The sequence below is a fragment of the Dermacentor silvarum genome, chromosome 3, assembly GCF_013339745.2.
Source record: "Dermacentor silvarum isolate Dsil-2018 chromosome 3, BIME_Dsil_1.4, whole genome shotgun sequence".
NCBI lineage: Eukaryota > Metazoa > Arthropoda > Arachnida > Ixodida > Ixodidae > Dermacentor > Dermacentor silvarum.
In genome coordinates this window covers 16,746,208-16,766,029 of record NC_051156.1, presented here as the reverse complement: position 1 = coordinate 16,766,029, position 19,822 = coordinate 16,746,208, and the positions used below count along the sequence as shown (strand labels likewise).

General features: G+C 48.3%; 1 protein-coding gene across 2 annotated transcripts in view; it reads left to right on the top strand.

Moving 5' to 3' along the window:
• Positions 1–19,822, top strand: part of LOC119444234 (ARF GTPase-activating protein GIT1-like) — a 149,118-nt gene that overhangs the window by 51,034 nt on the left and 78,262 nt on the right. For both annotated transcript variants that reach the window (XM_049663219.1, XM_049663220.1), the window contains one exon: positions 3,525–3,570. In XM_049663219.1, coding sequence (XP_049519176.1) covers positions 3,525–3,570 — 46 coding nt within the window. The remainder of the gene's footprint in view (positions 1–3,524; positions 3,571–19,822) is intronic.

The window sequence follows — 19,822 nt, the reverse complement described above, 5'->3', positions numbered from 1 at the left end:
TTGTCCACGAAGACGGCCGGTAGTGCACCTTGGAATCGCGCTCCGAAGTGTTGTGTGTACCCGTGTGCCTCAAGAACTTTTGTAGATACAGAGCTTATATTTGCAGGCTGATTTCATATATCCCTTTTCTTGAAAACGTATATTTCGATTTTTTAAAATATTTTTTTTGTGCAAAGCAGCATTGATGTTTTTATCGATCTTTCTCGTTCTTGATGCGATTTTTTTGTTTTGATAATTTTTTTCGAAGTATTTTTAATAAATATGCTGTTTGAAATTAATACCATTGGAAATATAATTTCTTCTTCTACAATTTGATACCATACACTTCAACATGAATCATTTCCTGTGGCAGGAAAAAAAATAATAGCCAGACTACCCGAAAACTACCGATTTTCCCGCGGTCACGAAAGTGCTAAGCAAGACGTGCATAACAAATGCATACTGATTACAACAGAGGAGCAATAAGGACACTTTATTGAATGAAGTCGTTCAGTTTTCAGAGGCTCTCAATCTGGAGCTTCGAAGTGCTACAGGTACCGAGGCACCCTGTATGTTGGAAATGAGATAGAGACGCTTTAGGGCTATTAAAAAAATGAATGCAGTGCAGGTTAAAGTTCTGAAAAAGCACCGTCCTGAATTGCCATGCCTCTCAGATGCAAAACCTGAAGTGCTTTTCTTTTCCAAAGTATGCAACGGAGATGGCAGAAACAATGGAAAGTAGCGCAAAAATCTAGGAAAAAAGAAGGGCAAAAGGACAGAGAGCTGCCAGTTCCCTGACGAGAACCTCTGCATGTACATGAATTTTTAAAATTTTCAACTGTAATTAATATGCCTCTAAGACAATTCACCTTTCTTATTCTGCTGTTTCCTTCCCCATATAAATACCGGGTGCACGAGGTATTTGAGAACACTATTCCTTATCACCATAGGCATCAGCAGGCTCATCATATTTATCTAGGCATGCGGCTTCTTGCTGGTTGGCCCCTTAACATTCATACTGTGCAGTTTGTTCAAAGATGGAAGCGTACAGGTTGATGCAGGAAATGAAACGCCATGCAGTCCTCGTCGCCCTGGCTGCACACTACAGTGACTTAGAAATTGCCACCTTTCTGAATGTAGCGAAGTCTTTCGTTTACAAGGTGCGGACAGAACTGATGTGTTCTGACGGTGACGTGGCAGCTGTGGCAAAAAGGGAAAACACAGTCAGCGGTCAGACGTCGTCAGAACCCCTGATCTTCTCCGGCGGCTACAAGTCATTGCGAGTGGTGACCCAGGGAAGCCAATGCGGGCCACTGCAAAGGAGCTCCAAGTTGCAGAGTCGACTGTCAGGCTCGCTGTACACGAGGACTTGAGGTACCATTCCTATGTCATGAGGAGGGGCAATTCATGTCCGATAAAACTCTGAAGAATCATCTACTCCAGTCCAAGCGCTTGCTAAGCAAGCTAAAGAGACCTGAAGAGCCTGGAATGCTCTGGTTTGTTTCAGATGAAAAGAACTGTGACCAAAAAGTTAACCGCCATAATGACAGGCGGCTTTGCGCAAGCACTGATGAGTTGCCTACAGGGATAAAGCCCTGGATAGAGACTTTCGAAAGGAAGACCTAATGTCTTTCAGCAAGATTTGGCTCCCGCCCACACCACCTGTGTCACCCAGGAGTTGCTGGATGACAACTTCTACTACCACGTCACTCCCAGAATGTGGCCTCTTAGTTCTCCAGATTTAAATCCGCTCGACTACTATGTCTGGGGCGTCATTGATAAAGAGGCCAACAAACAGCCACATAATACAAAAGACTCGCTGAAGGCCACCATTGATGACTCAATGGCCAACTTCTTTTAAGGACCACCTGATCCGTGCATGCAGCCATTTCTGAAGTCGAATTGAATCTGTTATTGCTGCGGATGGCGGGTTCATTGAGGAATTGTGTAAATAAACCATAAGAGAAGTATTTCCCAAAGTTTGGTGAAAATACAGTCGAATCTCATTAATTCAAACACGCTTAATTCGAACTGCCTGTTTATTCAAACTGACACTGTGGTCCCGTCAAAGTTATGTGTATTTCGATAAGCGAAAACGCTCGGTAATTCGAACACAAAAACATTTGCGACGGTTAATTCGAACAAACCGCGGAACGACAATGCTCTCAGCAGCGCGCCCAATAATGCGGCGGTGCCCCCCGACCGGCATTGCTCCGACACCACCATAGAGCAAAAGCTTAGGAGAGACCCCTTAATGTAGCGGCGAAGGCCCAGTCTGGCACACGAAACTGCCCATGCCGGCAAACGCTCACTTCCCGATAACAACAGACAACGAAACTTCAGGGAGCGGGTTAAGCTGGCGCCGGGCCAGCTTAACCGGCGGCGGGTGCTCACGGAGACAGTCGAACGGGGGGAGCTGCGAGGGAGCTGAGTGAGAGGGCGAGGGGAGCCAACGAAGACACTGCCACCGACGCGGCGGAGTTGTCGAAACCAAATCCGCTTCCCTGCCGCCCTCCTCCCTCACCTTCGACGGTCTCCGTGCGCGCCCGCCCGCCCGTCGCCATCCGGCGCCATCCGCTCCCTGAAGTTTCGTTTGCTGCCGTTATCGGGAACCGAGCGTTGGCCAGCGTGGGACAGTTGCGCGCCGCAATATTTCACGACTCGCAACGTTTGTGCATCGTGCTATGGTGCTCGAATACTTCAAAAATACGTCCTTTCTTTAATTAGAACTTCTTTTAATTCGAACAAATTTCCGGCCCCCTTCGAGTTTGAATTATCGAAATTCGACTGTATGTCTATTTTTGCTCAAGATATTCTTCTCTGTCTGAAGCCAACATTGTGTTCTCAAATACCTCGCCCACCTGACATGTGTGAGCAGCTTTCCAATGTCAAGGGCCAGAAACGCAAACTAAAATGGTGGTTCTGTAAAGAAACAGAGTCAGTGCGCAGAGTTTACAGAAGAAAATAAATGCCGGCAAATGCCTGCCGAAATTTGAAAAGATACGTCCCCAAAAAAATTCAATTTTCAGCTATAAGAAACAGACTTTGTTTTTCTTAGGTGCTAGTGAAGCTTTCACTTGACGACAAATACACTGAGGGACAACTGGCGCAGGGTCAACTGCCTCTGATTTAAGGGGCAATTGATGCTGTATAATAATGTACAGGTTGGCGAGACCAGACTTATAGTGCAACTGACTCAATTTTTTTTAATGAGTGAGGGTCAAATAAACAAGCTTTTATTGTAATGGCATACTGGTCTATTTTTTACTGTGGGCAGCCTAACTGTGATGTTCCCAACATGCAACATTAAAAAACTGGCTATGTAAAGGCACACGAATACCATTCTATGATGTTTAATTTAATATTCAAAGTTAAGAGTTTGTGTTCAATTTGTATTCGTATATTTAGAAATTTGCATATCCCTAAAATTTTGCAACCAGGCGTTTCATTAGATCAAGGTATGACTGAACTCGTAGAGTTTAGAATTAAGGAGTCTTAAAGGAACGCTGAGAAGTGAGCCATGACACTTTCTCGTGCATTCGCAGAGCACCACCTGGGACAGCACTTCATCCTGCCTGAGATGGCTGACTGGTGAGTGGCCCTTTCCTGTCACCTCACTGTGTTCATGTGGCACCAGCAAGGGTGTTGCAAAACATTGAACACAAATTACGGACAGTTCATGGTCATTAGATGGAATGCACAACACAGGAACCTTTTGGACAGTGCGGAACCTTTATGTGGGAACAAAGCTTGTACGACAGAAAAACCATCTAATTACATCTAAGAAAAAGAAAACCCAAACACATTACAAGTTGCACGCTAAACATGTGCTACAAACTACAAGTGCAATAGAACCATAAAGAAAATTAAGTCCTGTAGTATTTACAACTTTGTTCGGTTTACGATTCGGAATGTGTTATTCCGTCAACTCTTTTAAAACTTCTTTGATGTATTTGACATTAATTGGCGCACTCAACTCCATGTGACTTTCCTTCATTCGCTGCTTTATGTCAGGTGCATTGACTTGTTTCTGCTTCCTCCGTGTCTCATCGTCTTCTTTCTTCTTGAACTTTTTGTTCATTGAATTATGACATGGTCTTAACGCTGTCCTGGTGGATGTCTTTGGTATGCTGAATACCAGCATTCAAATGCCCATTAATTATGCAAGCAAACAAGTTCTGCAAGAATGCACAAAGTGGAGGATGCTTTTTGAAAGGAAAACTCATTCACTGTTCATTTGGATGGCTAGGGAATGGCCATTATTTTCCCCATCACTTACAGGAGTTTCAATTCTATCTCTTTAAGATGTAATTAATTAAACACTAATCTTATACAGGACACAATCGTCAGCATAAAGCCGGATCATAGATGAGGTGTCATAGGGCAGATCATTGATATTGCCACGGGCATGAGAGTAGCCAAAATGGATAGGAAATTGTATTTACAAAATATATACAGAGAGAGACCGCTGCAGGCAATATGGCAGAACAACAGCACGAGCGCTACTCTGATCGTCGTCTTCACCGTCTCTCTGGCGCATTCTTCCATGCTCGGCAGGATGCGTACTTCAGTGCGCAGGAATAGCACATAACAATATGTACAATACAGTAGAACCCTGCTGATAAGTTTTTCACGGGACCGTAAAAAAAATATAAGAATCGGGAAACGCAAGAGCCTAGAAATGGGAAAGATTGAGAAATGAGAGTAGTGGTGAACTGCACACCATTTTATTTTAATTCCTATGTTTGAAAAAAAGTCGCAGTTTCGCCCGAAAGCTGAAGCATCGATTGCAATAGCAAATCAGTAGACAGCTATATGAAGTAAGGATAGTAGTTTTATCATCTGTATTAACTTGTAAACATGTAAACTATATAACAAGCACAGTGTCAGCGTGCACAAGTAACATGAACACATCACGCTCAATGAGCGCGCACACTCGCTGTCAAAATGCTGGCGTGAGGAAGCGTAGCGTCAGCAGCGAGCAATGTGACCTTCGTGATGTCTACCGGCTTCAACGCAAACTGAGCGCCAGGAACACACAGCACGCACAAAGCTATGAGCCGCCGATGCACCTACACTGCCTAGACTTTGCCCCCAACGCAGATCGTTTTCAAGATGCGGCCTGGGCGGCCGGGCAGTACGCAGTTGATGCCAGAATACAACGCCTCCCCCTATCCCACCACACCCCCTGGTGCCTCGAGCGCGACAGAAGGAGGGGCACTTCCTCCCCTCTTTTTTCTCTGGCGCGCACGAGATTTAGCCGCGGTCATTGGCTCCCCTCACATGCTTTCACTCGCACATACAGCATACAGCGCGCGGCGTTATCGCCCTTGGACTGTATACGGAACATCTATGCGCCAAAACCAATTTTAGGGCCCCAACACGTCATAGACACCATCTTTAGATAGCAAGTACGGATCTCAAAGGCCATGCTTTTGCTGGCGGAAACCGAAAATACATCATAGGTGACACCCTCGGCAATTTGGGCAGCCAATCCCATCGTCAAGCCATCAAGTTAAGGGACATGATAAGTCAACCTGGCTGTTCGGGCCGGCGTGAGGTGGCAGTTCGCAACGCATGATGCAGGAACGGTCCCACAGTTGCGACGCAACAGCTGGGTTACCAATGCATTGGGTCCTATGCTGGGACCGGCCGAAAACGATGTAACGGCAAGGAAAACGCAGCACCTGGGAACGTAATAGTGGGGTTCTAGTACTATATACTTTGGGCAGCGAGGAACTGGGCATGTCCAGCATTACAAGGCCCCCCACCAGGCCACATAGCAAATTTTGGTTATATGCTGGAAGTTGTTACGTGCCCTCTGGGGAGTGTTCTGCCGCAAGAATTTTTCAAATTGGTTCATTAATAGCCGAGATAGAAATATTTCAATGCCGCACAACCATGATTTCAGGAGGCGAGCGTCACTGCCAACATAACGCTTTCTCCACTTGCCCTTGTCTTGCCTCAGCACGCGAAATTCCTTCCGTGTGTTCTCCCGCAATGGAGCTTGAGAATCGTGCGATATGTGTGTGTGTGTTTTTTCCCTCACTTTTTTGCTGCGCACCACATTTCCGCTGACGGTGCCGCACGTGAACTGTTGCATTTTTCTTGTTGCGCACAATGCACAATTTTGCGCACTGCACACGAGAACACCTGACTAGCGGTACAAGGCAGTGCTACACGGACACTGTGGCAGACACAGGCGGATCACAGAGCATGATTGTGCGCTGGAACACGGCAGAAAATCACATAGTTTCAATGTCCACGTACGCGAATGCACGACGTGGTTACAAGCAGACGAAACGGAAGTACATCCATCTTGCTACGGTACGAAGTAAAACAAAAACACGCAGACATTCAGTTTGTTTGTTTTATTATTTCTCTAAACTTTAATTTTACTATGGAAGCAACAGATTACACAAATAACAGATGTTGCCTTGAATAATTCTCTAAGTGTTACTTGTCACTATGAGTGACGTCACAGCATAGACATGTACGTAGGCGCGCTTGCTCATATAAGTCATCATGCCATCTTAGAGCGTGGTGCCCATGAGGAGAAGGGCAAACGGTGCTTAGTTTAAAATTTCAGCTCTTTCTACAGCGCGTAGCGTTTTAATTATTAGCAGACACAATTGTGAGCGTGCATCGTATGCACTGCGCTTGTCAGCTCAATGTAGCCATAGCTGGTGAGGGGCCCTTTAAGGCGAGAAGGTGGGCAAGTTGAAATTGATGCGTGTTTGTGTTTGGTGCGTGATGATGTGTTTGTGAATATGCTCCAACATTTCATGCGAGTGGTGGAGTAGACATATTGATCTGTGATTAGAGAGAAGCTGTTTATCGCCTGATTTATACGATGAAAGATCTTTAGCTGCTTTCTACGAGCTTGGCACTTGGCCAGAGTCTAAGGATATGTGGAAAATAACGGTAGCGTACTGTAATGTTCATAGGGAATAGCGTGGGAAAAAAAGGATACCACGAGAACAATGTAGACCTTTTTGTGTCCAGATCCAAGATTGAGCTTAGGACACTATCAGAACTGATAACATTGTTAATGACCAGGTTAGGCAGCACATCATAAACAAACTCTTGAACATTGTTGTTATCTAGCGTTGAGACGAACTGGAAATAACAGTTAAAGCGTTAATAACTGGGTCATTAGTAATTGTGTCGTCAGTCGGGAAAGAGGTACGTACTAGATGTTGCAGTTTGTTAAACGCAAGTCCAGAACATGTGAAAATTTGGTTTAAAGGGATACGGACACAAAAGTTGGCGAGTGGTTTTTTTGCGTCGGAACAAAAGTTGAACTGTTGAAAATGACGAATACAACAAGCTGCTTTGAAAAAAAGAACGAGAAACATCTTTTTTCTGTTGCACCTTGCCTCCAAGCGACCGCCGGCAGAAGCTGAAATTTGACGTAACACCCACCCGTGGCCAAGGTCAGGCCACAGCTGTCGCAGTGTTTCCAGGGGTGTCGGTCCCTTGCAGCGTTTGTTTAACCCCTTTCGGTGATCTTCACACGTGGTCCATCCGAAACACTATCCCCGTCGGCGCTCCACGCAGGTTGTGCGTCTTACATGAGGCTTCCCGCGGTTGTCGCTCGGCATTGACGCGTTCGTCGCAGCGGAAGGAAATGCCCAGACATTAATGTTATAACAGCATCGTCGGTCGTGACACGCCGTCGCACACGTTTCCCAGAGACGAGAAGGTGCCTAAACTTTGGATACCTGCCTGTCGCAGAAACGAGAGGAGACAGCTGCGTTCGATTCGACAGCTGCGGTCGTGATACGCCGTCGCACACGTTTCCCAGAGACGAGAAGGTGCCTAAACTTTGGATACCTGCCTGTCGCATAAACGAGAGGAGACAGCTGCGTTCGATTCGAACGAAATCAAGATTCCTCTTTTTCTTTTCTTTTTATTGCTTTCTTAGCGCGCGCGCCTTTGGAGCCTGCCGTCTTCTTTCTCGTCTTGTCCGCTCCCATGAGTTTCTATAGCTTCCGGCCGCGAAAAGTTTTCTTCTCATCAGTGGAAGCAACCTTCGAGTGTGTAAAGGTGTTGAACAGGTCTCCGAACGAGTTTTCTTTTGGATTTTAAGAGACAGGAGCGCGGCTTCCCGTCGACTCCAGAATATACTTCAATGACTTTAGCCAGGTTCCAGAAGGATCTAGGAGTACTTGCACCGATCAAAACGATATCTCCTTGGTTCACTGTCATTTCTTGCTTTCTTGCGATACACTGCTCTCTCAGTTCTTTCAGATATTCCTTGTTCCATCTTTTCCACCAATCTTTCGTAATTTTTTGCCTATTTCTCCACATTTCTTCTATGCTGATCTTTTTTTCACCTTCGGTACTGTCTTTGATCCTATGCTTTCCACCTATTATATCAGCTGGCACAATAGGTAGAGGCTCATCCGGTTCTCTGTATACATATGTCAACGGTCTGTTCTTAAGTACAGCTTCAACTTCAGTTATTGTTTGCATCTCTTCTCTTGATAACAGTCTTTTTCCAATAACTTTCCTGATTGTTGATTTTATGCTTCGTACCATCCTTTCATAAAAGCCTCCCCACCAAGGCGCTTGTTCTGCGATGTACTTCCATTTGATTTGATCTCCTTGGCTTGCTCTTTTGGAGACTTCTTCCTGTAGTTCTTTAATCATACGATTTATGTCTCTGTTGGCCTTCTTGAACGTCCTTGCGTTGTCACTGTAAAGGATGCAACATAGCCCTCGTCTCGCCGTAAATCTTCAGAATGCATGTAAGAATGCTTCTGTGTTCGTGTTGTCCACAACTTCGAGATGTTGTGGGTTCTTGGTGTCTCACAGGAGACCAACCACCGCGGGTTCGAGCTTAGCGAGCCACAGGGCCGCGTCAGCCGTCGCCTCCAGCACCGCTCGCGCGCGAGCTCAGAGGCCGCAAGGGGCTACCGAGCGACGCACGCAAAAACACAGTAAAGCCCTGAGTTGACGGAAACCGTTTACTGAAACCGTCGGCACCAGCACTGCACAAACGCCCGTACGAAGGGGAGCCAAAGGGGTCCCGCACCAGGGTGAAAATACAATAACAGGCGCCTATAGCACGTCGCAGCGAGAGCACAGGCTCAAGCTGGGACACGCCGCTAGGAAAAGTCCCGGCGGCTATGCTACTTGCTCTGGCGATAACCAATGGGTCAACTCGCGAGAGCACGGGCAATATCCTTCGGCTTAGGCTTTCGGCAAGTGCGACTCGGCCGGGTACGACCTCGTGCGAGCACTAATGGCACCGCTCGTCGGCTTAGCGTCGGGAAAGGATCAGCACAAAGTACGCGCTCCCCGCACGGGCAAAGGCACCGTGCGCGAGCTCCAGTCCTAGTCACAAAGGTGTCGGCGGACGAGAGGAAAGCATGAACGTACCGTGCGCTGGTCCCGGAGAGAAGTGCCGTCCTTCGCCTTTATTCCTCGTCCGCGTTAGGGTGGCTAGAACCCTCTCCGCGCTAACCGGTTCCCGCGGCGGCGCTCCGCACGCGGTGGTTTGCGGTGAGGGCGGGGTGCTGACGTCACTACGCGGCGTGAGCGGTGCTGGAGGCGACGGCTGACGCGGCCCTGTGGCTCGCGAAGCTCGAACCCGTGGTGGTTGTCTCCTGTGAGACACCAAGAACCCACAATGTACAGCTCGTGTAGTAGCACATACAAATATTGCAACATACTGTGTTGTAGTACCTTTCATCGCGTCCTTTATAAGTAACGGAGCCGCAAAATCCACTCCAATCACTTCAAATGGTTGTCGCTCATTGACTCTGTCAGCAGGAAGTGGTGCTGTTTCTTGGTGTAGCGGTCTGGCGTCAAATCGTTGGCACTTTAGAGATCCATGAGCTTACAGTTAAACCTGCTTATAACGAACCTCGATATAACGAATTCCTGGATATAACTGAAGTTTTTCTATTCCCCGCTGTTACTCCATAGAAGCGCATGTATTTGAGACCTCTATGTAACGAAGTGGCAACGGGAGACCCCCTTGATATAACGAATTTTCCCCGCCGACAACCTAGAGATTTCGCCCCAATATTTTGTCATTTTTGCGCGAGCAGCAACCGGAAGCACCTTCGCCGCGACAGAATGCGAAGCGAGCGCACGTGTGCGTGCGTGCGTGCGAGCGTGTGCGAAGCGGGTCTGCATCCCTCGACCCGGCGATCTTGCCGCCGCGGGCGTGACCTTTCCACCTCCCTTCATTCAACTTTGATCCTGCCGCTTGCTGCAGCTGGCCTAGCCTGCCAAGCCGGTACTCTCCTTTTCCAGTTGATGTTGCCGACGTGCTGGCAGACGCTGTGACACATCACACTCGATGAGCGCGGACACGCACTGTCAAACGCTGGCGGCCGTGGAAGTGCCCCTGCTGGAAGCGCCCCTGCAGTAGAAGTGGAAGCGCCCCTGCAGAAGCGAGCGAAGTGACCTTCGTTCTGTTGTCTATCGCTTTAACACAAACTGAGCGCCGAGAACACACAGCACGCACAAAGCTACGAGCCGCCAACGCACCTACACTGCCTAGACTCTGCCCCAACGCAGATCGCTTTCAAGATACGACCCGCGCGACCGCACACCACCGCGCAGTACGCAGTAGATGCCTGTACGCAGTACGCAGCAGTATGCAGTAGAAGACTGCAGGTTCGTGTGATGTCGCGGGCGCCAATTTGTGATGACAGGTTCTTTTGTGTTAATGTTTCTGGCAGTTCTCTGAGGCGGAGCCTCCCAGAACCCAATCGAGGACAAAGCCGTTTGTTGAAAAACACACAAACTTTTAATAAAACTAGAAGCGAGAATAAAGAATCAAAGTAAACACTTAGCAATACATTACAGCAACAAACACAGGAAAGTTCGGGCAGGAAACGGGCGTGTGCGCGTGCTATAGTCTCGACGCGAAGCAGCGGAGACGAGACGACGAGAGAAGTGGTGTTGGTCTCACCATAGAAGGTCGTTGTATCGGACCGTCGTACAGGCTACCAGTGCAGGGCAGCTCTGGTGTGGAGTGAGAAGACAGGCGGCTCAGCAGCACGGGAAGACGGCGCTGGCGTTCTGGCCGGGCAGCTGGTCGTGGAGCTCGGCCCCGTAGCCCGACAGCTCTCGTTCTGCCCACGGGCGCAGACGCTCACCGGCCTCGGGCAGCAGCAGTAGACTTATCGGGCAGAGTGACGATGCCCAGGAAGGCAGGCGGCTTGGCAGTACGGGTTGACGGTGGCGGCGTTCTGGCTGGGCAGCTGGGCATGGAGCTCGGGCCCGTAGCCCGACAGCTCTCATTCTGCCCACGGGCGTAGACGCTCACCGGCCTCGGGCGGCAGTTCCCCAATGTATGGAATGGCGACGCCCAGGAATGGGTTGGCAGGAGGCCCTGGTCAGTTGAAGTCCTGGTGGCTCGGGTCCGGAACCCGACGGCCGTCTTCAACCCCCGATCCGGTGACCGACCTTGTCCTGGTGCCGCTTCTGGAACTCTTCCCCCCTCCGTCTGCCAGCGTGCCTCCTTTTTCTGCTGCTCTGTCCGTGTTCCTTTGTGATTGGATTGGCTTTGTTTAGTTGTGTTTCTTGTGCCGGGGGGGGGGGGGGGGGGGCGTGTTCACGTGCCGGACGGTCTTTGGCGTCGTCGTTTTCGGCGCGCGCTCTCCTTGTCGTCTGCTTCTTGTTTGAATGCACCGTACCTTGTCGCACACCACAAATATCACCGTCGCGCACCACACATCACAATGCCAGAGTACAGTACAACGCCGCCCGCTACCCCCCCCCCCCCCCCTTTTGCTCCCTCGCCGGTGCCTCGAGCGCAATGGAAGGCGCGCTTCCTCCCTGCTTTTCTTTCGTGCGCGCGTGAGATTTGGACGCGGTCGTCGGTTCCCCTCACACATACAGCATACGGCGCGCGGCGACTGCGTTATCGCCCTTGGACTTTACACGGAACATCTATGAGCCAAAACCAATTTAGGGCTACAACGCGTCATAGACACCATCTTTAGATAGCAAATACGGATCTCAAGGGCCATACTTTTGCTGGCCGAAACCGAAAATACGTCATAGTTGTCGCCCCTGGCACTTTGGGCGGTCAATGCCATCGTCAAGCCACCGAGCCATGGGACATGAAAAGTCAAAATGGCCGCTCGGGCCGGCGCGGGGTTACAGTTCGCAACGTACGATGCGGGAACGGTCCCACAGTTGCGACGCAACAGCGGGGTTACCAATGCATTGGGTTCTATGGCAGCTGTGCCAGGACTGGCCGAAAACGACGCAACAGCCTGGAAAACGCAGTACCCGGGAACGTAACAGCGGGGTTCTACTCTAATACTATACGACGCTACAACGCCATCGTGACGCTCGCTCTTGGTTTCCGATGCCTCCTGCTTGTGCGAAACGACACGCGTCCACACATCCAATACCTGGTGTGACATTCCAAGCAGGGGCGTAGCCAGGGGGGGGGGGGTTCGAACCCCCCCCCCCCCCCCCGCGAATTTTTTTGCGCCCCCCCCCCCACTTATCCACCCTTTGTTCTCGTCGCTTCGCGCTGACATAATGCCAGAAACCGGTGCTACTCTCACTATTTAATTCCTGGGCGCTTCCGTTTGGGTTGGTAATTTACACCGAATCATGTCTGCATATGGAAAAAACTGTCACGGTGTTTGTCATGACTTTGACACTCTGTGAGGTTTTGGGTGAGAATGTGACGGCCGCTTTGCGGTGGCCGCATTCTGAAGCAACAAATGCGCAACAAATTAATCAACAAATGCGGCAGTTGCATTTTAGATGAAGGCGAAAATGCTCGAGGCCCGTTTACTTAGATTTAGGTGCACGTTAAACACCCCAGATGGTCGAAATTTCCGGTATACATTTGCGCCGCTTCCCTTCAGGTGCCGGTTAGGCCGCGCTCTCGCGCGCGCGACATGTCTCTTGTTTGCGATTACGCCCCTACGGAAGGCTGGTAGTTACTGTTGTGTTGTTGAATCCCAAACCAGCAATTACGGAAGGCTGGTGGTTGGTGTTGTGTTGTGGAATCCCAAACCAGCAATGTACACACGAAGGGGTTGATGCCAGCAGTAAAATTCCACCGACTCGCAACAGAATGCACGAAACAGACAGCCGACAAGCATGGATTACTGCTGTGCGCAGTACAGCGTAAGTAAACTCTTGTTGCAGGCGCTTACAGTTCTCGTCGAAGTTCAGGCGTCCTGAGAAATTGATTATGTGCACTATGCACTGAACAAGACAGGAGTTCATTCCTGCATCACTAGTACACCAATCAGTCGAGATTCTGTGAGGTACAAGGCCGCTTCCTGTTTGCACCGGCGTAAGTGAAGCAGAAATTAGTTGCACGCACTACTTAAAATGCGTACACATGCCATATCTGTGCTGTGCGGTGAAATATTCTGTACAATTCTGAATCTGTTGCCATAAAGGCAAATGACGGCTGCACGCTCGCACACAGCGGAAGATACAGCGGCCCATGCACTTGCCGCATGAAATGCAACCCTCTCGTATGAGGGAGCAGGGCGACGAAAGCTTCGAAAAAAAAAAAAAGAAGGCTTACGCGTTTTTGCGCGTATTTAAGTTTTCTAGCGCAACGACGCAGCGAACAAGCTATTGCTATGGGAGTAGGTATAGCCTGGTCACACGTGCATTTTCACGTGTATAGCCGTCCTTGACTTGTGAAACGCACTTTGCCCCGACGAGGACGACGCCATATACGCTTAAAGCTTAAAGCTAGTGTCATTAAAGGCTCATTCACACCGGCGACTCGAGGAGGTCGCGCGACCATTTGCGACTCGCGAACAAAAAGCGACCGAAGGCAACTGATGTTCACACCGGCAAGCCCGGCTGAGCGCAACCTGCAAGTCGCAATCCCGGACATTCTCGTTCTTCAGCAAGAATTCTAGGGATCTACGCAGTTAGCGCGCGCTTCGCTGGCACTGTGTAAATTGGTTTCGCGTTCCGGCAACAGCCATGGATTTGATTCGAGCGATGGCTGGATTTTGATTCGAGTGAACAGGAAGACATCGTCCCTGTGCTGATGTGCTCCGCCGGGGTGTCAGTTGTGGCAGCGCGGAAGCCTCCGAAGAAAACGCAATGCTCGTGGGTGCGCCCGTGCTTCCGCTCGCGTGAAGTGACCGGCCACGCAAGCCACCTCCTGCTCGAACTTTGTGCGCATGACAACGAGTATTATCGATAGCAAGTTGTAATTTGTAGTTCGCATTGCGTGTTATTCGGTGTATTCGGTGCATAATATTAAAGCAAAGCTGTTCACCCGCTGTTCACCTTTAGGTGGTGTGCTCATCCAACGAACGGCAGCTGGAAAAAGCGATCGTGTTGTGCTTTCTTTTCCTGCTGTTTAGCTTCCAGCGAATGCGACCACGTACATTGGACACGTTGCTGCAACTGCTGCGTCCCAGCATCACAAGACAAGACTCCCATTACCAGCCTCTAGTCTGCATATGGTTGAGCAGCTTTGCATAGTCTGCGTAGGTTGAGCAGCTTTGCATGGCCTGTAGTTTGCTTGGTTGAGCAGCTTTGTGACCACGGTCACGTGACTGAAAAATTGAGCAGTGAGCGACTGCGCCAAAATGGTCGCTTTTCGAGAAAAGCGACCATTTGCGACTGGTCGCTGTGCGACCACTGTCAGTCGCCGGTGTGAATGAGCCTTAACAATTAATGATGTCTTCTCCGATCGGGCGGGTCGTCTCAATGACGCGCTCTCGAAGACTGGTCCATTCAGCGGCGCGATGAGAGACCGTTGCTCCAAACGCCCACTGTACCTGTCATACTTACGGTATTTGACTGAGCTTACGTTACTTTTTACTTAATTTCTTCACAAGCACGCGCACACGCGAGGGGGGGGGGGTCCCATGTCTTGGATATACATGTATAGAGTCTGTTTAAACTGCCGATATGCATTATCGATCACTTCACGTAGAGAAAAGCAGACGCTTGCCCCCCCCCCGAAAAAAATTTCTGGCTACACCCCTGATTCCAAGGATGAGTGCTTCGACGAAAACGGAAAATGGGTGCGCGTTACAGTCGAGGGCATGTTAGAATCGAGTAAATATGGTAAGCGTTTCTTTTTCGAATTTTCGTGCCGAACCTGCATATAACGAAATCCTCTTTATAATGAAGTTTTTCTGGAATTTGTTAATTTCATTACAGTATAGACCACTTATAACGTAACTGCTTATAGTGCAGGACCGGATATAGTGCGGTCTTTTCAGACTCCCGTTAATTTTCCCATAGCACTCCATGTATACACGTATCGCTTATAGTGCAGTTGCGGGAAACGAAATACCGGTTACAGTGCGGCTGCCTGGGAGTACGGAAGTTCGTGGAGACAGCGAACGCTCCCCTCAAACCGGCGCCCCAAGGAGTGCTCGAGGAAGAAAGAGAGACGAAGTGGAGGAGAAGGGCACATGGTGCGAACGAACAGCCAGTGAGGCTGAAAGCAGAACCTTGAGTGCGAGAAAATATCGCGGCGCGCATAGCGAGCGAGAGCCACGAAAGTGCCAACGCCGGCAAACGCTCGCTTCACGATAACGTCAGTAAACGAAACTTCTGGGAGGGAACGGGCGGCGCCGGGCACGGCACGGCGAAGGGCGCACGCAGAGACCGTGGAATGTGAGGGAGGAGGGCGGCGGGGAAGCGGATTTCGCTTCGGTGGCTCCCCTCGCCCTCCCTCGTAGCTGCCTCACTTTCGACTGTCACCGTGCGCGCCCGCAGGCGTCGCCGCTCCAGCCGGCCCGGCGCCAGCTCCTCGAAGTTTCGTTTTCTGCCGTTATTGGGAAGTGGGCGTTTGCCGGCGTTGGCAGTTTCGTTGGCCAGCCTGGGACAGCGCCGCTGCTTCCCTCTGCGCCGTAGCCGCAGCGTGCAAGGTCAACACGTGACTAAAAAGTAGAGGAAGCATAAAGGAGAAAGAACGTTTCACTGCCATTTTCTACACGTGGCTATGGTAGCGTGGCTGAGACGTCAGCACGTACACGCAACGTACACGCATGTTCCGGCGCAACGCAGAATCGGCGACCTTGCCAAATGAGAGAGAGTGAAATTTCCGCCGGGTTTTTTTTTTTGCGTTCGTGCGCGACATTGAGGGGTCTCTCCTAAGCTTTTACTCTATGGCAGTGCTGGAGCAATGCCGGTCGGAGGCGCCGCCGCGTGATTTGGTTCGCATTAACGAGATTCGAGTGTAAATTGAATGCAAACGTTCTAGCCGCATTCCTCGACTGTCGCATTCGCGTAGCGGCTCGGTGCACATGTTTTGCATGTGTGGGGGCCTTGAAAATTGTTGCTTTGCTTATAGTGCGGTACCGCTTATAGTGCGGATATTCGCGACTCCGGCGACTTACGTTATAAGCGGTCTACACTGTATATCCAGGTTTAACTGTATCTTCTTCGCGAGCTGTCTTCCTTGTATTATCCAGTACTTAGTTCGAAGCTGATAATGTGATGCTTATTCCTCCATGCAGCGTGAGTTGATGGATATGGCATACCAGCAGCTTTGTACCAGCCGTCCATTTTGGCAGCACAATAGGATGTCTTTCATTGTATGATAATCCACTTTGAAGTAGCCAACCATTGTGTCTTATCAGACCTTGATCGTCTTCAAAGACTTCCGTACCATGAAGAAACATCCTTGTTGTCTTCGTAGGAATGATCTTGCTCTGTACGATGTTTTCTCGTATGTGTTGTTGTTCTAGCTTAATTACTGTCGTCTCAGCATTCTTCAGTTCCTCAAAATTCAGATCTCCGATGATCGGTCTCTTTTTTCGTATATTCTGGATATACCTGAGAACCCAAGCTGTGACTCTGAGTAATCGTATGTATGTGCCCTACTTCTCCGCGTCTATCACTGTCGCATTTGACGTGCATGTGTTAATCGCATAACTTTCATCATGCTCAGTGTCGTCTTCTGCTTCGGTTTCTTCTGTAGTTTTCTTTTTCAGAACTAACCATTTTGGACCATGCCACCATAGTTCTGAGTTTATCAGATGCTCTGCGATTTCACCTCTAGTCATCAAATCAGCTGGGTTTTCTTCACTTGCAACGTAATTCCACTCTGACAGTTTTGTTTGTCCTTTATCTCCTTCACTCTGTTTTCGACAAAATTGTTGCGTTTTTTCTTTTTGCGTAACCAACTTAGAACAGTGGTCGAGTCTGTCCAATGTCTCATTTCGTTTCGTTTTCTTAGAAATCCTCTTCTGATATATTCAGAGAGGCGTGCAGATAGCGTCGCAGCCATTAGCTCGAGTCTTGGTAAAGACATTTCTTTCATTGGAGCTATTCGTCCGTTTGCTATGAGTAGCTCAGACTGTTTTTGGTTTTCGTAGGTATTTATCAAGTAGGCTGCTGTTCCATAAGCGTACGGGCTTGCATCGGAAAACAAAAGAAGATCCGTGTGAAGAGGCTGGCTGCCTTGGTTAATATCAAACCATCTAGGTATGCTGAAGTCTTATATTAATCGTAGCTCTTGAATCCAGTTCCTCCACGACGCGGTTTCATCTTCTGGTAGTGGGTTGTCCCAAGATGTTCCCTTCCTCCACATGTTTTGTATTTCTCGCTTAGCTGTCACTGTGAATGGAGTGAAGACACCCAGCGGATCGTATATTCTTGCTGTTAGCTGTAGCATTTGCCTCTTCGTAATTGGACCGCTCATACCGATGTCCTTTATGTCAAAAGATGGGAGATACAATCTATCTTCCTCGTAATTCCATCTGATGCCAAGTACCTTTAACTGGGTTGAGGTTTCCATGCCTGTGTTTTATGTCTTATCTTGTATGTTTATAGTTCACTGTAATCGAGGTTCATTCGTTTTGAACTTTCTGAGTGTCATTGACGCCTCTTGAAAAATGTCTTTTGACTCTTTATAAAGTTTTTCGGCTTCTTCTGGTGAGTTGGCTCCCAGTATCACATCGTCGACGTAAATGTTGTTCTTCAGCTGCTTAATCGTTTCCGGAAAGCTATCTTCCAACTTGCTTAGGTGGTTTTGCACAGTTGCTGCAAGTAAGAAAGTACTCGGAGCTGTTCCAAACGTAACTCTTGACATTCTCCACATCACAACTCTTGCATCACTACCACTTGGAATTCTGTCCCACCAAAGAAAACGCAATGCGTCTCTATCTTCTTCGTGTATTGAAAGCTGCAGAAATGCTTTCTCTGTATCAGCTGTCATTGCTATGTGATGGTGTCGGAAGTTCATCAGCATATGCACCAGATCACAATTGAGCTTCGGTCCTGTTTCGAGGTTATCGTTTAAAGAAAACACTTTTGTCGACGATGAAGATGCTTCAAATACAATTCTTATCTTTGTGGTTTGTCGATCTTCCCTTATTACTGCCTGATGCGGCATGTAGTAGCAGTGTGTCATCGGTCTACTTTTTTAGTCGACCACTTCTGCTACTCTACCATTTAAATAATCTCTGATCGCACTGTCGTAGCGCCGGAGTATACTTTCATCCTTCTGTAGCCGTCGAGTGAGTTGTCGTAATCTGTTCATAGCTACGATCTTGTTTTCATCAAGTTCCACGTTATCTTTCCATGGAAGTCTGACAGAATATCGCTTTTCTTCAAATTTTAAGTGCCTCTTGAAGTGCTGAATCACTTCCTCTTCTCTCCTGGTTTCTTTCTCAGGGCACTTTATGCCTAGATTTTCAATATCCCAGAAATGGCTGAGTTCTGTCTGTATGTCGCAGTTATCCACGTTGATGTTAAGTACAATTACGGTTGACTTCTCCATTATTGTTGCTGATATCCTAGTTTGACCTTGTACTGTCCAGCCAAATATGGTTTCTGCTGCTGTCAACCTTTCTTCTAGTCTTTGGATCCCACCTGCCATTACTTGCCAATACTGGTCTGATCCAATAAGTATTCCAATTTCTATGCATGATGTGCTTCTACATGAACTGTCAGCCAGCTTGAATCTGTCCTCTTCATACTTCTTTTGCAGTGAAATAGGCAGGAACGGTAATCTTTCTTTTGAAATTATGTCTACCTCCAGTGCTTCCAGTACCACTTCTTCACTACTGGAGGTACTTTTCAGTTTAACTTCAACTGAATTCATGACTCTTTCATTTTGACCTCCTCCGAATGAGCCTATCGTGAGTCTTTCTTTGCCTTTAACTTTACAGCCAAGTTTCTCAGATAGGCTTTTCAGTATGAATGATCTTTGGCTGCCATTATCCAGCAGAACACGACAATAACATGACTGCCTTCTACCTTCTGCTAATGCAACTGCAGTCTGCAGAAATACACTTGATGAGATGTTCATAAACTGGCAAGTAGATGTTTTCTCTTCCTGATTTGCACTTTCACCAATAGTAGATGTACACTGTGCTGTCAGTTCTTTGCTTCGGCATATAGATGTCGCATGCCATTTTCGACATATCTTGCACCTAATGTTTGTCTTACATATTTTAGCAGTATGGCGAGGCCTGGTACAGCGGAAACATCTCTTTGTCTCTCTGAGCTTCATTTTCTTGTCTTCATAAGGCATTGCTTTCCTACAATCATCAGTATAATGAGTGGTATTCTCGCAAAATATGCAAAACTTTGCAGCTGTGCTTTGAAAATTAACAGTTCTTGTATGCTGCTTACTCTCAGTCCTGTGGCTGTAGCTTTCTCTCCTTTCTGTTGACCATTCCTCTCTGCACTCTACTTGATCTTCGATGTATTTCATCAAGCGCCTAAGAATATCTTCTTGACATAAAGCCACATTCTGATCTCGTGATGAAGATCCACTGATCGCTTCTCTTTGTTTTAACTGGAATCCAATGTTCATATCCACTGGCAAAGCTCTTTTCAGGATCGGAAGCAACATCATTGCATAGGACTCTCTTTTCAATCCTAAGGATTCCAATCCACGTAT